General features: G+C 48.5%; 2 protein-coding genes, 1 long non-coding RNA gene and 1 other non-coding gene across 4 annotated transcripts; 2 read left to right on the forward strand and 2 right to left on the reverse strand.

Moving 5' to 3' along the window:
- The first annotated feature begins 6 nt into the window (after positions 1 to 6).
- LOC101757407 lies at positions 7 to 6,011 on the forward strand. Its single transcript, XM_004961810.2, has 10 exons — positions 7 to 2,566; positions 2,646 to 2,825; positions 2,919 to 3,101; positions 3,221 to 3,400; positions 3,467 to 3,724; positions 3,805 to 3,987; positions 4,086 to 4,199; positions 4,305 to 4,460; positions 4,531 to 4,761; positions 4,832 to 6,011. The coding sequence occupies exons 1-10, from the start codon at positions 524 to 526 to the stop codon at positions 5,783 to 5,785; spliced, it is 4,482 nt and encodes a 1,493-aa protein (XP_004961867.1). The 5' UTR covers positions 7 to 523; the 3' UTR covers positions 5,786 to 6,011.
- A 1,819-nt stretch (positions 6,012 to 7,830) lies between these two features.
- Positions 7,831 to 8,270, reverse strand: LOC111256582. The gene is made up of 2 exons (XR_002676626.1): positions 8,164 to 8,270; positions 7,831 to 8,032 (listed from the first exon to the last, which is right to left on the reverse strand). It is a non-coding gene; the product is annotated as an uncharacterized LOC111256582 (long non-coding RNA).
- Positions 8,271 to 8,766: 496 nt separating this feature from the next.
- On the forward strand, positions 8,767 to 8,847 carry TRNAL-CAG. The gene has a single exon. It is a non-coding gene; the product is annotated as a tRNA-Leu (tRNA).
- Positions 8,848 to 10,314: 1,467 nt separating this feature from the next.
- Positions 10,315 to 13,504, reverse strand: LOC101757809 (glycerol-3-phosphate acyltransferase 5). The gene is made up of 2 exons (XM_004961811.3): positions 12,538 to 13,504; positions 10,315 to 11,509 (listed from the first exon to the last, which is right to left on the reverse strand). The coding sequence occupies exons 1-2, from the start codon at positions 13,135 to 13,137 to the stop codon at positions 10,556 to 10,558; spliced, it is 1,554 nt and encodes a 517-aa protein (XP_004961868.1). The 5' UTR covers positions 13,138 to 13,504; the 3' UTR covers positions 10,315 to 10,555.
- Positions 13,505 to 16,715: the final 3,211 nt, after the last annotated feature.

The raw sequence follows: 16,715 nt of genomic DNA on the forward strand, positions 1-16,715 counted from the left end.
TCCCCCACCCCAAGCCGTCGCCTCCGCCGAGCACCGCCTCTACTTCCGCGGCTGGCTCGGCGCCCCGCGCCATTGGGAGGTCTGGGTCGCCAAGCTCCGCCCGCTCCACGCCCCGCTCTGGCGCCGCCTCGGCATCCACGACGCCGTCCTCGCCTCCACCTACAGGATCAAGCCCGACGCCTCCCACGTCCTCCACCTCGCCTCCTTCTGGTCCCCCGCCACATCCACCTTCGCCTTCCCCTGGGGCGAGGCCACCCTCACCCTCCACGACGTCGCCGTCATCGCCGGATTGCCCGCCACCGGCTCCCCCGTCCCCGCGCCGCTACAGCCCGAATGGCGCCCCGACGAGGCCGCGCTCAACGGGGTGCGCCTCGGCTTCAACCGCAGCGCCTGCAAGAAGGCGCACCTCTCCGCCTGGATCAAGCACTTCCTCACCGATCACAACGACACCGTCCTCGAGCACGCCGCCTTCCTCGCGCTCTGGCTCACGCGCTTCGTGCTCCCGGGCCACCCGGAGTCCACCATGCGCCAGGCTGTCTTCCCCATCGCCGTCCGCCTCGCGCGCGGCGAGCGCGTCGCGCTCGCGCCCGCCGTGCTCGCCTCCCTCTACAGGGACCTGCGCGACATCAAGTCATTCCTCGTCGCCGCAGGTGCCGCCTCCACCACTGGCAATGCTGATATGCTATCTTCCTTATCCCTCTATTCGCCCCTCTACCTTCTTCATCTCTGGATATGGGAGCGCTTCCCTGCGCTCAGGCCTGGAAGGGAGAACCTGCTGGGGGATGGTGAGCCCATGGCCGCTCGCTGGCATGATCTGAGCAGAAAGGCCAACCCGACACTCATACGCGAGGTCCTCAATTCAAGGGACAACTTTCTATGGCAGCTTCCTTATGCCACTGCTCTCAAGAAGTACAGTGGCTGGGTTTGCAGCAGCGATCTCACTGGAAATGATCAACTGAGATTGCTGGCACACTGCTTGCGGCCTTGTGAGCTTGTGGGGATGGATTGCATTGAGCAGTACCTCCCACACCGCGTTGCAAGGCAGTTTGGACTGGACCAAGATGTGCCTATGGATGTTCGCCGTGCCAATCAGGATTGGGCGGTTGCTTGGCAGACCTATGAACTGGAGGGGAAGAATGTGAGTTTATTCATCCCTCAGTCTGAACCTGGGATCACGGCACGGTATGCGCAGTGGTGGAAGCAGCAAGTACAACCTTCTGATCTTCGTGCAGGGGCACCAAGCATTCCACTGGAGTCAAAGACTTCCAAACGCAGGGTGAAAAAGACGCCAGCTGCAATGGAAGCTGAGGCAGAGAAGGAGCGCAGGATGAAGAAGGCCCGTGTCTCACCTAGTGACAAAAAACGCAAGCTTGAAGAGTTGTATGATCCAAAGTTCTCAGGTTGGCTTGCAGCTGGACGAAGTGGGATAAGTGATGCTGCTGGCAGCAGCTACAAAAAGGGATCCTTGCCAAAATATGACATGGGATCAGATGAGGCGTTGCTGCCTAATGTTGGAGCTACCAATGATGATGTTGTGCTACTTCTGCCAAGGCTACAAACAGCAAGTCCTGCTGTAGTTGTGCCCAAGAAGGATGATATCATGAATCCGGTTATAGGTGATGGAGGAAACTCCATAGTAGATATTTCCCCAGAAATCTCCACTAATGAACTTGAAGGAGGTGCTACTGCAATGCAGAAGGAGGAAACACTTAATAATCCTGTAGTCAGGTCTCTTGATATCACAGATAAGCCAGAAGGAGACACTGCGGTAATGAAGTCAGAGGAGGAAGCTATGGAAATTTCTGTAGCTAGGTCTCTTGATATCAAAGATAGGCCAGAAGAAGGAACCACTTTGGTAATGGAGTTGGAGAAGGAAGCTATGGAAACACATAATATTCCTGAAGACAATACTATGAAAGTTCCTCAATTAGGATATGAAAAGTTAAGAGATACAGCACCAGCACCGATAGAGGAAGATACCAAGGAAAAGCCCTGTGCAGATGACAAGGATCTAGCAGAGAAAGATGTAGATGAGTCCATGGAGGTTTACAAAGTAAAACAAGCCGAAGGGGAGGGATGCGACCTGTTGATGGAGAAATACGGTGATAATGTTGCTGATGCTCTTGGAGAGGGATGTGATTTATTAATTGAGAAAGATGGTGCTAATATTACTGATGCTCTTGGAGTAGAACAGGCGGCAGAAGGACAAGCCACGTCATTGACAAAGAAAAGTATACATGACCATGTTGAGGAAATTACTCTAGTTGAGGAGCTGGATGAACAAAGCGAGAGGGCTACAAGGATAAGAGCGGAGGACATCCCTGAAGAAATCACTCAGGCACATGAAAAGGAATCTGATAATAATGATATGATGAAAGATTCAAAGAACTCAACCGACAGTGAGATGCTTTGTAGTTCAGCTACTGTACAGTTTAAAGGAGGCATGATGGAGAAGCAATGCATTCAGAATGTTGAGCCGAATAATCAGAGGGAACTGTCATCTGAATCTGATGCAGCTGCTATGAAGGTTGAAGGAATTTATGACCACAGAACCATGGATATGGAGGTTGGTGGGTGTGCTTGTAAATTTCTGTATTTGTGTTAACTAATACTTAGTCTGACATTCTGACCATTCTTTTTGGCAGGAACTGGCTCTGACACAGAAACATGACCACAAAATCATAGGCGAGAACAAGGCAACAGCAATATTGGAAAGAAGCCATATGCTGGATAGTGGAGTGAAATCTGATTTGATCACTTTGGAGGTTGATGAAATTCACACTGCAGGAGGAATGCAAAACCAGGAAATTTTGGACTTGGACAAGGTGAGTGTGAATCACCTTATCTGAATCATGAGATTTGGTCACTCTTATCTGTTTTAACTATTAGTTGATCTGACCATGCTATTTCTTTGTCAGCACAAAATGGTTCCAAAACAGAAACAGGACCGCATAATCATATGGGAGAACAAGGAGACAATGGTTTTGGAAGGCAGCCATATGCTAGATAGCAGAGTGAAATCGGATTCGGTCACTTTGGAGACTGATGAAACTCATGCTGGAGGAGGAATTCGACACCAGGAAATTTTGGGCTTGGATAAGGTGAGTGCGGTCACAGAATCCCTGATCATGATAGTTGGTCACATATTGACTATTGGCTAATCTAACTATGCATTTTATTTTATTTTATCATTCTTTTTTATGGGGGGAGGGGGTTGCAGGAAATGGCTCTGAAACAAAAACAGGACCACATAATCGCATGTGAGAACAAGGAGACAACAGAACTGCGAGGCATCCATATGCTAGATAGCAGAATGAAGTCCGATTTGGCCACTTTGGAGGTTGACAAAACTCCTCCTGCAGAAGGAAATGAAAACCAGGATATTTTGGATGTCAACAAGGTGCGTGTGCTTGCACAATCCCTACTGGATTACTTTGTTTGAATCATGATATTTTGTCTTTTGCAGCAACAAGGAACGAGTGGAACACAGGATCTTGGAACTGCAATTGGGAACAACAAAATGAATATGTCGGAGGATGAAGATATTCCTGTTTGCAGTGGATATCAAATTGGACCGACAATTGAGAGTAATAAAATGAATATGTCAGAAGATGCAGGTATTCCTGATTGCGGTGAATATCAAATTGATCCAACTGGTATAGAGGTTAATGAGGTCGAGTCTACCAAAAGACTACCGAACCAAGAACTTTTGGACAATAGAGAAGTGAGTCTACCTGGAAATTTTATCCGTTTCTCTTATTTCATTTGTACCGTATTTGAATCCTGACATTTGGACTTTTTCAGCAACTAGCAATGGAGGAAGGACAACATTTAGAAACTACAATTGAAAACAACAAAATGAATTTGCCAAATGAAGCAGATGCTCTTGTTTGTGGTGAACACCAAATCGATTCAACTGGTACAGAAGTTCCTGAGGTCAAATCTTCCAGTGTTATACAGAACCAAGAACTTTTGGACAATAAAGAGGTGAGTCTACCTGCAAAATTAACTTTTTGTTTGGTTTGTGGAATCTTTCCTTTTTTTCGAGACTATGATTCATCGAATCTGATTATACTCTTTTACAGGACCAGGTAACGGAGAAAAGAATGGAGTGTCACACCGCATATGAAAGTGGAATACCCTTAGAAGAAGCCTATAAATTTGGTGATGGAGTGGATACCTGTGTGGTTGCTGTGAATGTTAGTGATTCAACGCAGAACAAGGAAACTTTTTGTTTGGTTTGTGGAATCTTCCTTTTTTTTCGAGACTATGATTTGGCGGAATCTGATTATACTCTTTTGCAGGACCAGATAACGGAGAAAAGAATGGAGTGTGAAATTGCATATGAAAGTAGAATATCCTTGGAAGAAGCCTATACACTTGGTGGAGCGGATACCTGTGGGGTTGCTGTGAATGTTAGTGATTCAACGCAGAACAAAGAAACTTGCACCACTGAGGAGGCAAGTGCATTTTAGAATCTCCATCCAGTTAACTATTACTCAGTATGACAAACATGTTTTACATCTGCAGGCAATGGAGGACAAGCAACACCATGAAGTTGAACATGTGAATGAGGAGAGGATTTTGGAAGACACAACTATGATAGATAGTAGTGAATTGAAATCTGATGTAACTCATGTGGAGGTTGACATGGCTGGGTCAAAGGAGGGAACACTGAACCAGCATGCAACTGATGTGGAGGTTGGCATGGCTGGGTCAAAGGAGGGAACACTGAACCAGTATGCTTTAAGTGTGGAAACGGTGAGCATAGTTTGAGTCCTTAATGTAAGCTTTTCTTTTGACTGTAGTAGCTGATGAATCTCGATCGCAGGAAGCGGCAGTGCAAGAGAAGCAGGATCATGAAATGGCCGGTGAAGACAACAGAGATGTGGCTGATGTGAATGCACTTGAATGTAGGGTGAAACCTGATGGAGTTGTTAAATTGTCTCATGAGACTCTTCTTACAACACAATCTGTTTCTTCCGAGGACAAGGAGAATGCACCTTCCTTTGAGGAACATAATATAACAGAAGTTGCAGGCTTTGAATCAAATCAAACTACAGGGATGGAACCTGAAGGAGCTCTTCCACTAGAGCCTAAAAACATGGTAGAAGTGAAACAAGAAAATTTGGAGAGTGAAACCGAAAGATCCATTTTTAGGGAGAATGATGAAGTGACTTGCAAAGATCAGACCTCAGCATGCGTTGTGATTTCTCCTTCAAATGTCGATGACCAGTGTGACGATGATAATGGATGGGCTGAAGAACCGACAAAAAGCAATGACAAGTTAGCTTCTGATTCAATAAACACATCTTGCCGTGACCCTGTCAAATTTGGCAAGTCAAGTAATGAAGAGGTTAAGAAAGCACAGAATATCAGATCTATGTATCTAAAAGATATTAAAGAATCTCTGGGAAGAATTCGTGCTGAACCATTAAACAGAGTACAGGCCACCAATTTTTGTTATCCCTCAAGGCATGCAGTTCAGGAATCACATTCAGCTTGCAAGGAGATCAAAGTGCCTTTGCGTGACAGTGGAAGGGATTTCGGAAGAGATCGTGCACTAGAGTTGGTTGCTACAAGTCCAGCAGAAGAGAGTTCTCGATGGAGACAAGAACAGTATGCACTTCAAATTTTAGAAGATGTGCAAAACGCTCGAATTGCTGAGAAAACTAGGATGGAGATGGAGATCAGAATACTGAAAGCACAAATTGCTAGCATGGAGAGACAGGTGATGAACTTGGATCACTTCTCTGAGGTGAAGTCCAGATCAAAAAGGCACTAGCTATTTGCAGTTCCAACACATGCAAGTGCTTGTTTTGCATAGAGTATCCATGTAAAATTGTACAGCTTTAGTTTTGTAAAACAAGCACCAAAGCACGCAAGTTTTCTCTCCCATCATGTACCTATTTAAGGTCAGATTGCATTTTCGAATAACCCCTGATCCATGTATGATGCCTGCATTTTAACGTGCCCAATTTAATTTAGTGATGAGCTATATTATCAGTGAATTTCTGGTGCTAGCGTCAGGTGCTTCTCACTATTCTCGAAAGCTTGCTCACCTACAAGGCTAATATATTATTCCCTCCGCAAACTACAAGTCGTAATGACTTTTGTAGATTCATAGATTCATAATATTTCATAGGCGTATAATTAAAATTATGCATATAGAAAAGATAAAATGACCTATAAATATAATTTATGATAGATGGAATAATGAATTAACTTGTAGGTGTATTCTAACATGTATATGAGCTATGCCTGACCCCCTCGCTATTGTCGCACAGCCTTTAGCGTAGGTAGGGATTTTTTTTTTTTGGCATCAGGGCACTTCACGCAGGCACGCATGAGTCATTACGGATGGCACGTTTTCCAAGTAGTGGATTAAGTGTGCGTGCTCGAAAAAATCATGAAAAGAGAATTATCTGTCATAGAATAGTCAAATGTAGATTTACCAAGTCCATTGGCTGCCGCGGGGAGTGGAAGGACAGCACTATATATTTATCTGCTAACGAAGAGAAACAACCCAATGCATCAGCCAACTACTCTTCAAGGGCTATATACGCAAATAAAGACAAGTCTATGAATCAGCTAACCACTCCTCGCTTTTTCTCCCTTGACCGTTACATACATGCTATGCTTTCCTCCCCCCGGCACACTGACACTGGATCAACCCAGAGTAGCCTTGCAGCAGATTTTTTAGCTAACTACTCTTAGGGCCCGTTTGGATGAACAGAGATTTTGAGAATCCAAACGAGGCCTTAGTCCGTGGGATGATGTACTGGTGGAGGACGACGCCTCAGGTCGGAAGAAAATTCAGTGGGACCGTCCCCAAAGTTACTTCCGTGCGGACCTAACGGATCGTGATGATGTGCAGTTTCCTAGCTTATCGCGCCCTCGCGTCGTCGGCTTGGCTCCAACTCTAAGCGATCTCGGTTTGCATGCTTCGCCAGCCTCCGCGTGCAGCGTGCGCCGTGCCGACGAGTGGTCCTGGACTGGAAGCCCGCAGCAGCGCCACCGATGTGGTCTCCGTCGTCCTCAACCACCGCCGCAGCTGTCCGCTGGTGGCTCCCATCGTCCGCCGACCGCCGTCGCAGCTCCGCACGCGTCCCCCGTGTCCAATACTCCCATATCCGCCGCCGCAACTCGTCCGCTGGTGCCCCCTCGTCCGCCGCGCCACCTCCACCGTCTGCACGGGTGCCGCCAACATGCTGCTCATGGTTCCAGCACGGTCTCTCAGGCTCTCAATTGTTGCAGTGCTTACAAGGCGTTGCGTAAGGCGTCTCATCTGTTCACCAGTGTCAACGATGCCTGACTCCCCTGCCTGAAGAAGCTGCACCTTGAGCTCGTGAGGTTCAATGATCCATTCAAGGCGGTGATGGAGAAGCTTGGGTTAAGACTTGAGTTTCTCTCGGTTCAGACTTGGTTCTTTGACTTCTTTCGAGGTAATGTTTGATACTCTGAAGGTTCTGCCCATTACTGATTGCAAATATGATCAAACAATTATTCAGAGTTTGATGATGCATTAGAAACTGAATGACTGAATCATGCAGCCAACGTTCCTACTTTGGAGCTGGATTCATGACACATTTTGTACCATTTTAGAGCTGATTGCTCTTCCTGACAATGTACTAACTATTAGATACTAGTAATCTTTTTATATGAAATACATGTGGATGTTTTGACATATTCATGTGAAGAAGAATGGCAGGTTTCGTTCACAAGAAAAATTCTAAAATTCTGAAAAAAAAATGACAGGTTTTACATCCTCTTTTGCTGCCTTTACGGTGTGGCCTGACACCCATCAACCTCAAACCAAGACAATTACAGTGACATTCAAAATGAAAGCCTATAATAGACAGTAGTAACAGGTGCCAGTTTGTTGAGTGATGTTACTTACAAGAAGATAAGCATTTCATATTGAATAGGATCACAATCACCGAAGCAAGAACCTATCTCGACCAGAGTGTGTCAGAGCTGCTCATTTCTCGGCACACTGGCCATTGTTCTCTGATTTTTATCAGGCCAGCTCCTGCAACCAAATTAGATAATATACATCCATCACGGGGGTTCAGATCCAAACAACGACGTATACATGATTCGTTCATGGTCAAGGGAAGAAATCAGTTTGAAGCAAATCAGGAACACAAAGAATAATTGAACCTTAAGCGGAAGAGAGGGACGACAACAGACTCGATTACGCCTGCGGTTGAGGGACATGGCGGCGCAGAACGAGGCAACTTCGCCGGCTACGGACGACCTCGACACTGAGCGGATTAGGGTGCGTATCTAGGAGCCGAGCTGCGGTGTCCATTTGACCATTTCGCCTGGGAGCCGAGCCGCATGACGTTGGGCTGTTGGAGAGAGCCGAGCCGAGCCTTTCTCAGGCAGAGAATTGCCGCCGCTCGAGGATGGATCCTCACCGTGAGGTGTTTGGGGACCGTCCCCACCTATTTTTTTCCCCCTCAGGTCAGCTTCAAAACTTATCCGAGCACCCCAGTCCATTACATTTCTTTATAGAACAGTATTTCTATGCAGTATCTGTAATTGAGTCACTAACACATTAACGCGTGATAAATAAATGATGGATACGTATGCCGGATGCACACCGCATATACTGTTTCTGTACAAAGATAGCACAAGTGTCATTTGTGATCATGCATTCGAGCTACATGGTGTACAGTACACACCGTACAGGCGCTTTGTCATGGGCGTGGAACTTTAATATTTAAATATATAGTTATCTTTGCTACCGTAAAGCAATCAGTCAAGATGGCCGAGTTGGTCTAAGGCGCCAGTTTCAGGTACTGGTCCGAAAGGGCATGGGTTCGAATCCCATTCTTGACATGACGCGTTTTTTTTTGTTAGGATCTGGCGATTCAGAGTTAGATACATGATATCTCACCTGAATCGTACTTTAGGTATTTGTGGTTTCAGGTTTTGTGCTCCACGCCTCCTCCCCCGCTGGCATCGTGGGCAGCAACGGTGGACTGGCTTAGCAGACGACTACTGACTACTAGGCGAGTCAGTTGTGGCGCACAGGTCGCACGCGTCTTTGATGGAGACGAAAATTCACGAAGGGTCCGAGCTGTCCCTGGCTCCTGCTGTGTGCGATCATGCTTCATGCGAGGCGTGCTTTGCTAGCTCGGCAGGTGACCTTGCTATCTTATCTACTATACGTCTATACATCCTCGCGGTTCCGTTGCTGCGTCTATTCAGACGTGTTAAGATCGCGCGAAACGTTGCCGTGCCACTGATAAGCGGGCTTCGTCGAGTCGGCGATCGCACGTCGCGTCCCCCAAATGTAGCTCGGAGGGAGCACGCGACACTTGCAGGTCGCAACGCCATGTCGCTGTACGGGCTTTTATTGTGCGAGTCAGTCAACAATGCGGACGTTCTAGACAAGTGGACTGCGGACCTATTGCAAGAGAATCTAGCTAGACATCTTAGGGGTGTTTGATACGAGATGCTAAATTTTAATAGAGTCATATCGGATGTTCGGATGCTAATTAGGAGGGTTAAATATAAGTTAATTATAAAATTAATTGTACAGATGGAGTCTAATTCGCGAGACGAGTCGTCTTGCGAATTATACTCCATCTGTGCAATTAGTTTTATAATTAGACAAAGTTGAATACTTCTAATTAGTATCAAACATCTGATGTGACAGGTACTAAAGTTTAGCAAGAGTTATCCAAACACCCCCTTACTCAATAGTTCAAACAAACCCAGAGGCTCAGTTCCGGGGATGTTAAGCTGATCCTTTTGCATTACGGCCTTAATAACAAGTACGAGAAGGGCTTAACGTGGAGCCTTTTTTCTATCGGCGGAGCACTACCACATGATCTTGATCAGACCATCCTCGCTCTGTCTTCTTCCGAGCAAAGTTATGTTCTGTTTCAATCTCGCGTCATGTTTTGCAAGAGGCATCGCCTGAGATCTGAAATCTTGGATGTGTGCACCTAATCAGTAGGCTGACCCTGACATTTCTCCGGTAGGTGCTAAGGTCATAACTGCCGGAGCGACGGAGCATAGCCTCGTGTTAATGCATGAGCACCAATTTTGCTGCTGTCATGTAGCCGTCACTCGGTCAGCTGCCACTTGGATGCCTTCGTTCACGCACGTGTATGTTCTTCATACAGTTGCGTGTAGAGCTGCCGAGTGATACTAGTGAAAATCAGCTGACGTGTATGCACAAGATTCGTGAAGGCAGGAAAAATCTGCTCACCTAATTAATACCTACTATGACCATATATTAAACCTCCCTGGGTAAGATGAAGAGTGCCAATTGTGTAGATGACGCAGGAACGTAACTGTTTGATGAGGGAGCAACGCTGATCTTTGATTACAACCAGTAAAATTTGCCAAACCATTTACAGATTAAAGTAAAATGAAAAGAAAAATACATTATTTTGTGTAAGAAAAAACTAAAACTGTATTCTACTATGAGTAGATTCTTTACGTGACTAGGTACATGTATAAGTACAACTCAATCAAATTGGTGAGCGGAGATTTGACCAGAGCTCCGTGGCGTCTCTCTCTGCAGCTAGTGTGGTTAGTGGAGCAGGAACCCGAGCACCTCCTTGATCCGGCCCTGCCACGCCGCCTTCCCGGGCGCCGCCGGCTTGGCGGCGTTGACGATGCCGTCGTTGCCGGCGAGCACCCTATACTTGTCCTTGCGCGTGAGGCTGGTGCACTCGAACCCCAGCGTGGCGGCGAGTATCCGCTGCACGTAGTTGGCCACGTCCACGGGGCTCTTCCCCGCCGCGCACGTCGCCTCCGCCGGGAGCTGGTTCAGGAACGTCACCTCGTACACGGGCCTCGGGTTCATGAAGAAGAAGATGGGGTCCATGGCCTTCCACCCGCGCGCCGTCGTCGGGTGGAAGAGCCCCACCCGGTAGTTCATCGCCACGGGCACGATCCGGTCGCTGAGCTCCGCGAACAGCGCCGAGAAGCGGAGCAGGAAGGGCTCCCGGCACGTGGTGCCCTCGGGGCACACGGCCACGTCGCCCCGGGCCAGCTCGGCGCGCATCCGCGCCGCGTCCACGTCCCGGTCGCGGGTCAGCCGCACAGTCGGGATCGGGGACAGGACCTCCGAGAGCCGGGAGATGGAGTAGGTCACGGCGGCCACGCGGCGCCCGAGCACGGTGGCAAGGACCACGGGGTCCATGAGCGTGCGGTGCGTGCACACGAAGAGCACGCCCGACGGCGAGCCGCCACCGTCGTCGTCGCGGGCGGCGCGGACGGGGGCAGGCGCGCGGCCGTGCGTGATGATGGCGCCGCCGAAGATGGGCGCGATGTGGGGGATGGTCCAGATGGGCACCATGAGGCCGACGGCGATGCGAACGAAGGCGACCAGCGCGCCGAGGGGCAGCCAGAGGAGGATGACGAGGGACATGAACGGCGTGGGACGGCACACTAGGCGGCCGTCGTGGAAGATGACCGGCCGGAACGGCGGGGCGTCCGTCGTCGCGGCGCCCCCAGCGGCGAACGGCGGCTTGAGCTGCTCCTGCAACGCAACACGTGCACGTACTCATCATCAGATAAAAGTTCAACGCTTAAGCTGTAGGAAACCATAAAATTGTTTACATCATTGTCAATTTTTTTCGTTTGGCAAAAATTCTCCTGCAAGTTGCATGCTGAATTAATGTGCCATGACTCTTGCGGCTAGTTTCTCGCATGAACAAATGGTACAAAATGATTAAGGTGCTGTGCTCATGTGCAGTTGTTATGGTTCACATTTGTCCATATCTTATACGCCGGAGATTTTTTTTTTCAGCCATGGCCAAGAAGGTCTACTATAGACGCATAGGTGGTGCGAAATATGCTGCCGCTACAGTACAGTGCCTGGTTTGAATTTCTGTGCTGTATGTACTATTATTATACGTCTTGCCCGAAGAAAAAAAAGGAAAAGCTATATCATGCCCGAGTTATTTTTGGGCTCTCCACACTCGATTTTTATTCTACTATCGCTTGCCAGTCCAAGGCCATGTGAAGCTCCTTCGCCTCCGGTGAGCTCTCCGGCAAGGTTACTGGTCAGGGTTGGGGTGGTTAGGGTTCGGGTTGGGGTTGGGATTGGGTTTTCCAAAGTCTGCAGGACCTAGAGGGAAGGTCGGGGGCGGCAGGCCGGCCCGGCGGAGGTCGTGGGCGCGGGGGTGGTGAGGCCGGCGGCGGTGGCGCCGCCGGCCCGGGCGGTGGAGGAGGCCGGTTGGGCCAGGTAGGGGCGGGGGTGATAGTGACGACGGCGGCGGCGCGAGGCGGGTGCGGGAGGGGCCGGGAGGTGGCTGCCGCGGGGCAGGTTAGTTGCTGGACGTTGAATGCGTTGGTAGGCTGCTGGAGGTTGAAGACACTGCTTGACTGCTGGAGGTTGAAGATGACTGGTGGCCGTTCGATGACCATAGGACGCACGGAAAATCGAGTGTCACGGACTGGAGAAATGCTCGAGTGCCGTGTAGACACTAAAAAAACAAGAACTCGTTGAAAAAAAAAGGAAATATTTTTGCGACGTAAAACCTTGGACAGTGACCGGTTTCGCACCTTGCAGAATGGCAAGAAGGAGCGCGCCATCTCTGACCGGCCGATGCCGAGGTCCGGCCGGTTGCCGCCGGCGAACAGCGTGCGGACGCGGCCCGCGACGGCCTCGTCGCCGCCGCCCCTGAGGAGCCCCGTGCACCGCCTGAGGCGGCTGTACTCGAGCTCGCAGCCCACCACCTCGTGTGCGCCGAGGTGCTCCTTGGCGAACCGCTCCACCATGACGCGGGGCAACCGCGTGGCGACGACGACGCGCCTGCCCTCGCAGGACCCGAAGGCCGCCCACGCGGCGGGGTCGACGTCGTCGGCCATGAACTTGGGCAGCACGCCGCGGGACACGGCCTCCACCTCGGCCCGCGGCACCCCGGCGGTGGCCACGAGCGCCGCGGCGCGCAGCGCCAGGCCGCCCCGGCCGGCCAGCTCCAGCAGCCGCAGCAGGGGCCACAGCGCCAGCAGCGCCGCGAACCGCGGCAGGCCGGACGCCTCGAACGCCACGAGCATGAAGTAGGGGAAGGTGTCCGCGCACCGGAGCAGCCCGCCCTCCAGCTCCGCCACCACGGACTGCCGGGCGCGCGGCGACGCCGGCGACGCCGGCATCATCACCATCGGCACGGCCGGTGGTGGTCTTGATCGAGACGTGAGGGGCTGATCACTGATGGATGGACGATGAGCCGAAGGGAGGGAGCGAGTGAGAAACGAGCGAAGACGTGCGCGCGAGGATATAGGGAGGCTGAGAGGCGGTGGGCAGCGTTTGGCTTGACCTCGAGCGCCAAGCGTAGCGCACGCGCACGGCGCGCGGTGCGGGTAAGCGGCCGTCAACCACCTCGCACCTGCGGAGGCGGAGCGGTAGGTTTAGGAGGGAGGGCCGCGCCGCGCCTGTACGCTCTCACAGCAGGCAGAGTAGTGGCGCGCAAACTTGGCGGGGGCGGGAGAAGAGAACGATCGATCGGGGTGATCACCTACCTCGAACCAAACCGGGTCGGATACTATATATAACAACTGGCCAAATGGTGTGCCTAGCTAGCCGTGTGAAATGATGGGGATGGCTGGGTGGCCGCGGAACAGCCTGCGTGGGCGGAGGCAAAGGCTGTTGCGTGACGGACCGCGTCGCGCTAGGCAGCGGCGAGGTCGACGGGATTTAAAGGCGATGGGCACTAACGGTGCTCGCTGGAACGTTCTCGCCAGGCAGGCTCTCTCACCGAACCGTCGCCGGGCGCGCGGCAGGCCGATGCACACCACCTGCGGCGGCAGCCTTTGCGTTGCCGCGCGTTGCGCGGCTGGGTCTCGGCTGGGCGCGGGGTAGGGGCAGCACGTTCCGGTGATGGCTCTAGGCCTCTAGCTTGATTTAAACGCGACTTTTTCAACGGTTTCTCGCTTTCTCCTCGGGGGCTCAAGACCGCGTTTGCTTCAGGGCTAAGCTGGGGGACATTCATTGGTGGTTTAGACCTTATCGGAGCCGTATTCAATCCCTTTAGGGTTTTATGGCAAAAAATCTGGCAACGTTGTGGCGCCCATTGGGAAGTGCCTATGATTTTTTCCCACGACTTTTTATATTTGGAAGGTCATGAACTTCATCAACCCATGCTCCCGCACAGGCTAATATTTTTAAAAGCTATTGTATTTTAAAATTATTTAAAAATTAATCTCCTAACTGCTCTTTCTTTTTTTAATACTTCAACATAATACTTATATAGATGTGTACTTATATTTATCCTTATATTTATCCAGTTATGATTGATTTTTAATTAGTAATTACTCTATACACTTTTTCATCTACATTCACATTTCTTTTATTTTGTATCGCACCTCCATACATTGTGTTTAGCATAAAAATCAATATTTTTCATCACTTCCTCACGTACATAATAAATGGTCTACATGGTTGCACTCATCATGTCTATATATCTTAACTTAGTATTTCTGTATTAACAATGACATATATAGGTAATGTAGAATCATATATTAGTTTAGTATTGGACATTTCTGTATGGATTATGATGCATATGAAGATAATTATATTGAGATTTAAGTGTTTACTTTAGGTTATTTTTAACAACGACACACGTGGGTAACTTAGATACAACTTTAGAGTGACATTTTAAGTTATGCTTTATGATGATATGCATGAGCAAATTGGATAAAAATTATGGGATTACTTTAGATTAATTTTTATAATGACAGAGCTCGGTAATTTACATATAGGTTTAGGGTTTATTTAGAAAATACAATAGACCAATGACTATGATTATTAGAGTTTACAGGATTGATGTTTGATATTTCTAATTTTTGTGAGAATTTTTAGGATTTGTCTTTTTTCCCCTACCGTGTCTCGTGAGAACTAATGCGGAGTCTTCAATAGACAAAAAATGATGTCACTTTGCTACAAAACTATTACCTTGAGCTACCTCTCATTTGTTAAATATTCAAACACAATACTATACAGATATATACTTATTATCTTCATCTGATTGTGATGGATTTTAGTTAGTAATTACTCTATAATGTTTGTCTACATTTGTAGTCTTTAACTTTTCACTTTGCATCACAAGTATGCACTTGAATTTGTTTAATCGATCCTAAGTTTGAGCTATAATTTTAACATGAAAATCTATATTATATATCTTTATAAATGGTAACATACATCATGCGTATATACCTTAATTATTACATCATATACAAATAGTGTAAGAAATAGACTATTTAGAATCATATATTGGTGTATATTTTTAATTAAGGTGATTTGGATTCAAATTTAGGGTTACCTCATTTTATTTTTAATAATGGTATGGGTGAGTAATAGAGATGCAATTTTAAGGGTTACTTTAATTTTTTTAAGTATTGGTGGTGGGAAATTTAATTACAAATTTATGGGTTATTTTAAATTATTTTTATAATAAAAAAAGTGGGTAATTTAGATGAATATTAGGAGGTTACTTTAGTTTATTTTATATAATGGTAGAGGTGGATAATTTAGATATAGATTTAGAGGATTACTTTAGGTTATTTTTATACTAGCATATGTGGATAATTTTTTTAGAAAATATAATAGACCCTGGTTATGATGATTTGAGTGTACTGATTGACGGCTAGATATTTTAAATTTTTTTTCTGAGAATTTCTATGAGATCCCTTCACCTGGGAGCTTCAGAAGAAGCTCCAATAAGACTCGTAACTTTTAACAACATTTTCAGATGGAGAGGACCTGACCGGATCGTACCGGTTTGCACTGTGCGTACTGCAGCGAACACACTGTACTAAAGTCTACAGACCAGGTCATCGCACACGCACGCGCGGCGCACATCACAGAAAAGTATGCCAGCTTGCGAAGGCTTCGTCCACGGAGAGCCCGGCGGGCGGCGGACGAGTAGGGCGAACGCGCCGCCGGCCAGCCGCCTCCCTCGTGCGCCCATGCCTGCGATGCAGTGGGTCGCGGCAACAGTTTGATGGGTTCCCACGCGCCCTCTGGGGGTTGACCATCCGCCATGGGCATGGGAACGCCGGCCTCTACAAGGGATATGGAACAGGAGCCGGCCATCGGGGCGCGGCGGACGCAAATAGTAGTCAACACGACAGCGAACGTGACGAGGGACAGGGTCGTATGGTCTCTCATAGGTGCTGCAGCTGTGCGTGTCGACGACTTGGCTTTTATGAGCCTACATGACCTGTCAGTTCGGGCATATATGCAATGCAACGGGTCCGCGACATGAGAGGACTGAACAGAAGAATCGTGAGAGGACTGAACAGAAGAATCGGCCAACACGATAATGTTGATAACACTGTAGGCATGAATCCTCCCTGTCAAATACTCAGATGAAGCGAACCTACGGCACCATTCCAATAATACCGCGCAGCCGCCTCAACTGCATGAAATTGAAACAGGGCATGCGATCTCAGATTCTCTGCACTCTGCTGTACAGTTTCATGGACCATGGGTGCATGGTGCCATGACGTTGACTGTTGAGTGACATCTATCCCAACTTCTTGTTTTTTTTTTGAAAAGGTCTATCCCAACTTCTTGTTCAGTTGTTCTCATGTAGGAGTAGAGAGATTAAACCAGTACCGGAATCGACGACACTGATCGAAACGGATCGGAATCGCTTAGCCGGCATATCTGAATTACACTACCACACCCGTAATTTTCAGTAAGTTCAGCTGTCAACATGTCAGGGCCGCTCTTAATGCTT

This window comes from Setaria italica, chromosome III (genome assembly GCF_000263155.2).
Source record: "Setaria italica strain Yugu1 chromosome III, Setaria_italica_v2.0, whole genome shotgun sequence".
In the NCBI taxonomy this organism is placed as follows: Eukaryota; Viridiplantae; Streptophyta; class Magnoliopsida; order Poales; family Poaceae; genus Setaria; species Setaria italica.